The sequence below is a fragment of the Glossina fuscipes genome, unplaced genomic scaffold, assembly GCF_014805625.2.
Source record: "Glossina fuscipes isolate IAEA_lab_2018 unplaced genomic scaffold, Yale_Gfus_2 128, whole genome shotgun sequence".
Classification (NCBI taxonomy): domain Eukaryota; kingdom Metazoa; phylum Arthropoda; class Insecta; order Diptera; family Glossinidae; genus Glossina; species Glossina fuscipes.
Window position 1 is genome coordinate 657,866 of NW_023998471.1, and position 10,034 is coordinate 667,899.

At 36.1% G+C, this 10,034-nt stretch overlaps 2 protein-coding genes across 3 annotated transcripts in view; one reads left to right on the forward strand and one right to left on the reverse strand.

The window, feature by feature from the left end:
• LOC119640783 (coiled-coil domain-containing protein lobo) overlaps positions 1 to 10,034 on the forward strand; it is a 93,074-nt gene that overhangs the window by 4,680 nt on the left and 78,360 nt on the right. The window lies entirely within an intron of this gene.
• The window catches only part of LOC119640875 (protein distal antenna), a 32,040-nt gene continuing 22,029 nt past the window's right edge, over positions 24 to 10,034 (reverse strand). For both annotated transcript variants that reach the window (XM_038039157.1, XM_038039155.1), the window contains exon 2: positions 24 to 2,685. In XM_038039157.1, the coding sequence (XP_037895085.1) occupies positions 461 to 2,629 (2,169 nt within the window). In that variant the 5' untranslated portion in view covers positions 2,630 to 2,685 and the 3' untranslated portion in view covers positions 24 to 460. The remainder of the gene's footprint in view (positions 2,686 to 10,034) is intronic.

A 10,034-nucleotide genomic window follows, 5' to 3' on the forward strand; every position in this document is an offset into this window, starting at 1 on the left:
TCTCTCTCTCTCTCTCTCTCTCTCTCTCTCTCTCTCTCTCTCTCTCTTTCTCGATGAGCGTGTGTGTTTTCTTGTATGCACATCGGTCGGTCTATACTACATTGATGTTAAAAACAAGCTCTTTGATCAACGTTATCGTTTAATTTATTTGAAATGTTGAGAGATTTTTACTTTCATTTTCGCTACGAGCGTCATCATCGTTGTCTTCGTTGTCGTTTATTTCTTCGGCTTCCTCGTCATTCAAATCGGAATCGTCGGATTTAACAAGTTCATAGGGTGGAAAGAATAAAGAATTAAGCAATGTTGCCGACGATTGATAGATGGCAGGAGCAAAGTTTTCAAAATTTAATAAACATTCAGTTTTTGACTGTGAATCCTTGCTGCAGATTCTGCTGGCTGTAGAGTCGTCTTCGGTTATATCTAATACGGCTGACTCTAGCGACGCCCACTGAGGTTGTTCCTATTTTCGGCGACGCATTTTACAGCGACTACTTTCTTCTGAGGAATCTTCCAATTCAATGGTAGCCGTTAAAGTCGTTGTACTCGCAGGCTCCTCTCTAGGATTTGTTCTCGGCTCTTCAACACTCTTTACCGTAGCGATTAAACATCTTAATTGCATCAGTTGCATGGCGGTGACTCGAGGACTACTGCAGTTTTCCAGCCACTGTAAAAACTTTTCGCCATGCTTTATGGCCTCACGTTGCTCACTGTCCGGGATACCATCACCATCATCTTCGTCGTCATCGTCGCCCTCTTCACAGAATTCAGTTAACTTAGCGCGTTCTTCTTCATCGGTTTTACTTGAGTTATTATTGTTATTGTTATGACCCAATTCGTCGAGATTGTGATCGCTATGATAACTTATATCCGATTCGCTAATGGTTGAAGATATATTGGGATTATTATTATTGTTATTGTTACTACTGTTGGTGTTGTTGTTGTTGTTTATCTTATAGAAAATATTATCTAACATTGTTTTGCATTCGTTTCCATTCATTTTATTCTTCCGTGGATGGTTTGTATTTTCACTATCCATATCTAATGCTGGGCTCGCATTAAGCCTAAAAGACTTAACGGCAATGGACTCTGGCTCTGTGCTAGGTTCTGGACTTTGCGCCGGTGTAGGTAAAGGGCTTGAATTAGTTTTAATTGTTTTTGCTGAAAGATCTTCGGGTTTATTGGTTAAGTCAACCATATTTGGTGAGACGACATTGCTTATGTGCTCAACAGAAGAAGAACTTTGCACCGAAGGACTAGGAGCCGAATCTTTCGTTAATTGCGAATAAAGGATATTCTCAAAACCGCTTTTTTGCCCACTATGGATATCTTCAGCGTTGTTACCGTCGGTTGTCGAACTTTTTACAGGCGGTACATTTTGTAAGGCATTGGCTTGAAAAGCCGCTGCAGGCGCTAGCGAAGTTAAGCTAGCTCCAAGAGCCTTATACCAATTCAACCAAGGTGCGTTTTTATCATCTAAACTACCGGAGGGCGTAGAAGAGGGCGTTAGAGGTGTAGGCATTATCGGAGGAGTACTGGTATGTAAATTACTATTTTGAGTTTGTGGCGTTGATGAACGTAGAGGAGGGCTGGTAGCGCCCAATTGTGGTGGCGGTGGTGGATATAAATTATTTAAACCCATTAAAGCCTGTTGCGATTTCAGCCAATACAGTAAAGGATCTTCAGTCATTGTTGGCAGCGATGGTATATTGTTATTTCCCATAGGCGTCGCTAGTAACACCGAGTTAGGGCTTTTCAATTGAGGTTTTACATCAGTTTGGGTTAAATTTAATCCATAACCACCGTCGGTAGAAGTTGGCGTCGAAGGTTTCTGTTTGGCCCAATTTTTAACTGTTAAACTAGGTTGTCTGTCCGAGTTGGCATTACTCTCGCCGCGAGAACTATTTACCTGATTTCCTGATTTTGGTTTATTAGTCTGCCTTAAAGTGTTTGCCGTTACAGCCAAACCATTTAATCCCGACATGGCCGCCAAACCGGGGTTAAGCTGAGCTAATAGACTTAAATTCGATGTCAGTTCGTTAAAACTAATTGCCAACGGGGACTGAGCCAATCCGGTTAGACCTGAGAGATGAGTCAGACTAGATAGTGGACTTATGGCTGTCATTGAAGGATCTGTGGGACGTGATATATCTGCACCAAAAACTTTTGCTTTATTGGCACCATTGAAACTAACATAATCTTGATTCATTGCTGGAAAGCCACTGTTCAGTTCACTTAGGGCTTTATTGGTCCCGTAATCTAAACCATTCAGTCCCTGATTCCTTTTAAAGGCCGCCAATTCATCAAATTTCAATTTATTAGAGAAATTTAAAGGCAACGCCGCATCTAAACGTTGCCTTTTCTCTGATGGTCCATTTAGAAGATTAGCACCTGCCTCCAGTTTATCATTAAATGATTCAGCCATTTTATCGGCTGCGGACTGACGGGACATGAAACGTAATTTATCCTCATTTTTACACCATCCCCTTAACGTCGATTCGGGTACACCGATATCTCGGGCTACCGAAGCTTTTGACTCGCCATCGTGTATACGTTGTATAGCATGAACTTTGTCACTAGGGGTCAAGCTCCTTAACGGACGCTTGCCCTTTGTGCTCATGCGTATGTTCATATGATGGGGAAAGCTGGAAATATCCAACTTTAGGCCGTTGTCGAACAGTTTGACTTCTGTAAGAAAAAAAGTTTTTTTTTTTTTAAATCTTTTTAAAATATATAGAAAAAGAAAAAAAATATAGCCCAGCATAAGCGAGCAATGTTGAAATTGCGGTGGACGTCAAGGCGAAAAGAGAAGTACCAAAATTTAAGGCTCCAGCATTGCCAGAACGAATAGTCGTCTTTTTATTATCAACTTTTCAATTTGTCATATTAACTTTCTTTTTCATCTGCTCTTGGTAGCTGTTAACATTTTTACGTCTACTCATCTAAAATTTCGAAATATTTGGAACTTTTAGTTTGTCCTTCATTTTCACTTAACAAACTGTTATCATTTTATCATAGGTTGAACAGTTTGCCCACTATTATCGCCTTAGTCACACAAAGGTGATGCATTTGTGTGTTAGTGTTAGATGATTTAATGAATGTCCTTTTACCTTTCCCGAAAGAAAGACAGTATTTTTGTCTGTTTCTTGTTGTTGTTGTTAATTTCTTTTCTTTTTCCCCTTTTTTTCATACAATCCTGCTTTCCACAAGAGAAGAAGGGAAGTCTATATAAGATAAAAGGACTTCAGTTTCTTTCTATTTCAATGTTCAATAGATAGACAGATAGTTATACCAATACGGATACCAATATTTGGACGGCTGGGAATCTCACGTCGATCACCAAGACCCTACGGCCTTAGATATTTGTGGAGCGAATTTTACACATTTGTCTTCTAAAGATTCGCAAAGCTGTGTATGAACGTTAATCCCCTGCATAATTAATCGCAAAGCATTCCGGATAAATTATACCTTGCATAAGCTGCGATTTGGGTAGATGAAGTTAGTGAGGATTTAGGAAATACCTGGAAGAGATGAAACCGCTTTGATAAAGTCCATTTTCATTTTGCCGATTGATTTAAAATGATTTTTTTCACTAGGTTACCTGGAAATTTTTAAAAAGGGCAGAAAAAACCCGACAATTGCTTAAGTCGCTTGAAATTCTGACATTGATCAAAAATGTAGGTATACTAATGTGTCAAAAAAGTAAGACCAATTCCTTCTTAAAAGTTTGGCGGAAGGAATTCACAAAGATAATCGAAGAAAAATCTTATATCTTCTTTCGGTCTTGGCTCACCTTTTATACGATATTCGCTCGATGAAGCGATTGTTTCGTACACGTAGATCCAAGTTACGTCTCCTGTTATAATGTGTTTCATGATCGGTTGATAGTTCAGAAATCATCTCCTCACACACAGTGTAAAGACCAGGAAAATTATTTTTCATGTCGTACGATACAAGGCCAGGCGCAACTGAAATACTAACGACGTTTATGATGCGAAATGTCACACGCATGGCTGTCACAGTGCTGTCACTTTAGAACAAAAACATTCCTAACATTCGATACTTGATAACTTGAATATTTATCTGTCTTTTTGGCATGATCTACTTTATCGAGGTATATGATATATAGTAATACACTCTACAAGATAATTTTCTGAGTTGACATTGCCTAATAATAATGATAAACAACCACTTATTGGGAATATAGAATAAAACTGTCGGTTCCATGTGAGTAAAGTGTAACTTCGCTCGATCCGTTTTCTGTCAAATTCAATTTCCATATAATATCTCTTTTAACCATTTATTTGTTGAATTATATGTTTTTTTTTTAACGAAAGCTCGCGTACTCGACCTGAGCTGCTAAGGCTATGAACTGCTTATGATGAAAAAGCAAGTAGTGGCTCCCTGTGCGTTTTTAGAAAATGTAAATTTTTATTACTCGTTAAAAAAATGGTAAATTTATGGCAAAATTTGGCAAAAGAATGAAACTTCGATATTTTTTAGTATGCGTGACATGGCCGATTTTTTCCATTTTCGTACCACCCACCACCAAAGGATGGAGCTGCACTCATTTCGTAAACGAAGCTTCAGAGACCCTATAAAGTATATATAATCTTGCTTAGCATGGAATTCTGAATCGATTAAACCATTTCTGCCCGTCTGTCCGTGATGGCATTTCTTTGGTCCAATAGCGACTTCTAATTTCGAGAAACGTTGGAAGTTTCTGAGCCAAATTGGTCAGAAGACAGTAACTGAACACAACTCGGTTTTTCTAAGCAAAAATTTATAGCATTTTGCTAATCAGAACACTATAAATTTCCACATTTGCTTTTCGGAAAATTCTAATATTCACCATGTTCATTCTAAGGTTCGGCCATGCCCACACCAAGTTATATGTGATCAAATTGGATTTTTTTTCATTTTTTGGGGATTTTTATTTTTCTAAATAATCATAAGGTACAGGCAAGACAGAATGTTCAAAATTAATTCGTATATACCTCAAATGAAAGTGTGTTATCTGCCCAAATAGGCGTTCATTCTAAAATAAATATACGACTGGATGACTTAAATTTTTCTAAACAATGCCATCGATATGGGTGTCGAATAAAAGGACTTGAGGAGTCGTATGTGACAAGCTCTAAGTCTGTTAGCTTTAAATTATATACTGCGGGCGTCGCGACGTTATGGACTAATTTTTTTTTAAGAGTACCATCGACAAGCTGAATATGTGAACTCAAAATTAATTGTGGTGAACCAAACGGCATGGTGGAATAATATTTTTATATAGCCATAAATAAAATCATTGGACGCTTTCGCTGGGTATGCGTGCTTCGGCTTCAACTGAATGTAAATTTCTTACATCTTTCGTTGCAGTTTATAAGTGATGAATGAAAAATTCAATTTTTGTTGTTGTCGGAGATGTTCTTAGTATATATTATATTGGGGCGGTTCTCTCAACCGATATATATTTTTTAAAAAGTGTGTATGGTCCCCATCTTCAAGGAAAAAAATTACAGTTGATTACAGGATTTATAACACGAATGCAAGTTTTGTTGTTTATATTAATGACGAGTATATTCGACAAAAAAATAGTTGAGAGGGGTTAACAAGCATGAAAATTAAGTTCGGATGATGTCGAATTTTTATTCTTGCTATCTTTTTTTAAAATCAAAAAAAAAGCATAAAAAATATTTGATAATGTTAAGGAGGCGCGGCGATCTTTTCCATTCTGTAGAACCACATGGAAGCTTCAGAGACCCCACGAAGTGTACGTATTCTATATCAGCACCAAATTCTGAATCGATGTAACGATCTGCTTCTCTATGTCTCTCTATATGGATAATGCCTGCTTTAAGCATTCTTTTGGCCGCCAAAGAAAAACAATCGGTTTCAAAATTGGCAGAAAAATTGCAAGTTCTTGCACGCAAGTTGATATTGAAAACGACCCAAATCGGCCGAAGGACAAACCTATACGCTGCCACGCAAACTAAGACTACCTTCCTTTTCCAAAAAGAGAGATAAAAATTAATTTTTTACTCATTACTCATACGCTGCAGCGGATATACCTATGAAAGTTTGTTCGTGGATTCTATGAGTGATGCACAATGTTATAATGTATCACAGTTTCATCGTTTTGCCAACATTTTTATAACGCCTGCAAGAAAGCTTAAGCATCCAGATTCTTTACCAGTATCAAATTCGTAATCCGCCCGAGTACGTCTTTCTGTCCGTCAGCCTGACTAAAAAACTGTCAGATTTTCAGACACCTTCACTGATTGGTGGCTGGAAAGCTGCGAAAGCGATAAGAATTTCTTAAACAAAGTGAAGTCGGGTGGTAAAATATATATTTACAGGCGTGGGTAGGTGCGTGGGTCTGGGGCTCCGGAAACCCAAGAAAAATAGTCAACCATAGTCTACTTGATCGTAAGTAGTGACAGTTTGGTACGTTTCCTCAGCCTTTTGTATAATTTCTTCGGAAACGCCGCTAAATGGATTATATCATCATCGGTGTTAACTAATTTCTTTTTTCTATCCTAAGAATTATGCTATGAATGTGGACGACGACTAATTTGAGAGGGACGACTCCACCTATCACACAACTCGTAAAACAATGACTCTATTACGCGATGGATTCAAAATTACAACACTTGCTGAAAGACCTTATAGAAGTCCCGAAATAGTAAGATTTGTTCGCAAACAGCCTGCTCGGTCTATTCATTAATAGCCGAATAGGATTTTATTTGTTAAAGATATTTCAAAAAGTTAAAAAAAAAATTTATAAGTAATGATTGTTAAGAAACCGTTTAGCCTCCAAGAAAGCCTTTGCTCGTAAAAGAGAAAATTTTTAAAAATTTATTTTGCAACTTTAATGACATGAAGTAGGCTACTAATAAGGAAGCAATAAGGAAACACCGCTAGGAATAGTTGGCTTTTGTAAGCGAATCCAAAAGGAAACATTTCAAATTATCAGCGTGCATTTGTTAAGATAAGAAATCATCTGCTATGCGCTAAATAAATACAACGGGACCGTCGAACAAGACGGCGCATAGGAAACATTGGGTAAACAAAAGTTAAAAAGAACTTTTTGTGGTTTTCCTTTGAACGCTAACTGAAAGTGGTGGCAGGTAATGCTTTGCTGTTGTCTGTTCTGTTGAATTTGTAGGCTTTGATCATAGACTTTGCCTTTCCTTGATATTCACTTTTGCGAATTATAAGAAGGAAAGTAGAAGAAAACCTATGCATCTTTTTTGCTTTTTTTCTTTTTCAATTAAATAAATCAACCATTACGACAAGAAGACATAGGAAGAAGAGAAGTAAAGTAAATCAAATGTTTGATTTGCATTTATTGTAAAGACGTATTTCAACGTTACATATGATAAATGATAAATTGAATACCTTTGACATTAAATAAATACGTTTAGTTTATATAAGTGCATTATCTACACGAGTGCTATCTGTAACTTCACTTATACAGAATATGTATATATATATATATATATATATATATATGAAGGACATTGCTATTCGCTGTTGTTTTACATATGTCAAGCACATTATATACAGGGGTTGATTACGTTTACAAGCCGTTATAAGTGCAATGAATTCGCATCCAATAAAAATGCGAAACATCCTCGAAACATGTGTAACTTTATTTTATATACGTCGCACGCCAAATTAGAGAGAACTTGAGGATTACGTAACATTAAAACGTGATATAAATGGGGATAACACTAAGAGAGCGACAACAACAACGACAACGACAAAGACAACAAGTAACGTTAATTTGAAATAAATATGAAATCAACTCGTATATGCATAAAAAATAGAATAAAATGTTTATTATAAAATATATATATATATAAAATATATATATATATATATATATATGTAAAGGTAACGCCTGCATGCGACCCACATTTAATTTGCATAACCATCATTTTGAACATCAAGCGCAAAACGCAGGAGTGTTTCATCTCTATAAAGACAATGTCATAAGCAAGCAGACGTGCACCTAAGCAAGTGTATATAAGTTAATGTGCACACATATAAATATATATAGAAATGTGTATACATTTTATGCGTATATACATATAACACCAATGGAAAATGTTAATTGGCCTAAGCACTGCTTTTTGACTGACTGTGTGTCAGCCTGTTTGCAACAACAACCACCATCTCCAACTATTCTATTTGTAGACACAGATATGCTTTCTATCCATCCTTCCATCCTTCCTTCCATCTTTCTGTCTTTGCTTCATTTAAATACATAATGAAACAGGATGGTTGCTACGGATTTTCGGCGCGTAATATATATGTTGTATCCCACGCGAATGCCACGAATAAGCAAGCAACCAGTACAGAACAGCCGCGAACCTGTCACGTGTTTCGTTATTGTTGTTGTCGTTGTTGTTACTGTTGGTTTAATGCTGCTGCTATTGCCGATGCAATTTATCAGTCAACTATTTCAAACCTGTGTGCGCCTTCTCGTTTCTTTTCTGTTGTTTCCTTTTTTATGGTTTGATTTTTTTTTTTTCTTTCTCTAGCCTTTTGCGTACAAAAACATCCCCATTACTATTGCGATATGTGCCTGGTGGTAGCACACAAGCATACACACAAAAACAATGTGGGCCATACTAGCCGAGAAGCTTAATGTGTGCGTCTGAGAGAGAAGACAATAATTATATGTAAATTTTGGCTCCGCCTTTTATAAGGAACTAACATTCAACGAAACAAGTGTTCACGCCGTAACGATGGGGACGGGATACGCATTTTAGACCCATTACTAACTAAAACAAAGAGCATGTTTTGCGCATGTTTAACTATAACGACCTGTTGTTGTTGTTGTTGTTGTTCTTGTTAATTTCCAACTAAACACTAACAATGAGTTCGAGAAAAATAGCCAAAGAGATAGCGGGAGGGAGAGAGAAAAAGGGAGTGAGAGTGAGAGTGAGAAAGAGAAAGAGCGAGCAAATGTATGTACATGTTACGTATCATGCTTAAAAAGAGCAATAAACAAAGAGCTCTCACAAAAGCAGAAAGCTAAGCAAAAAGATTTAAAAAAAAAATGAAGAGAAATTTCTCTTTTATTTGTAGCGCTTATATTAATTGAAATTAAGAATTGTATTTCTATTGATTATGAGAAGGAAATATTGAAAGCAAATTAAAATTGTTTTGCTATAATAACATTTTAATGCAATTGAAAGATTTTAGATTCTAAAGCACGCATAGACATTAAAAGAAAATCTTAATTAACTGCGTTGCTGTTAAAAAACTCAGCACACCTAAGAAGATAACATGGAAAGGAATGATTGAATGCATGAAAAATGGTTTGTTGTAGCGGATATGCTCTCATATTAATTTGGTTAAGCTGTATTAAGGTTAGTGTGAGTCAGATCAAAGGTGTTTAAGTGTGATATTAATAAGCATAAATTATATCTTTGGTCTAAAGGTATTTGACTTGGCAAATTATCTGATTTAGTGGAACTATCGCGATAAAAGTGTTTGCGAGTTTTAGGCATCTTTTTTTGTTGTTGTAAAGGATCAATACTTTTTAATTTTTTTTTCGTACATGGATATTGACACAGTTATTATTTAGTCTTAAGTAAGTAAATATAAAAACCCATAAAAATATCAGCAATTTTTTTTATAAATTCCTTCGTTTTTTTGTTCTTTCTTTCATTCATCGGAAAAACTTTCTCTTTCACTCAATTGTCTACTTTTTATTTTCGATTTTTGTATAATATAGAAAAAACATTTTTTTTTTTTTGTTAGTTCACATCTCGTCCTTGCATTATCACATACACTTATGCATGCAAACATATAGATATAAGTTCATATGAGTAGTAGCTGAGCAACTGAAGGAAAGGAATAAATATAAAAATGTTTATATGTTCCTATATGCATGAGAGTATGTGTGATTTATGCTACTCTCTTACCAGCAGTCAAGTGCACGGGTATGTTTTTTGCTATGTTCACGTGTTTGTATTTTTATATGGATCTATGTGAATAGATGCGTGTATAAATGTGTGTGTGTGTGT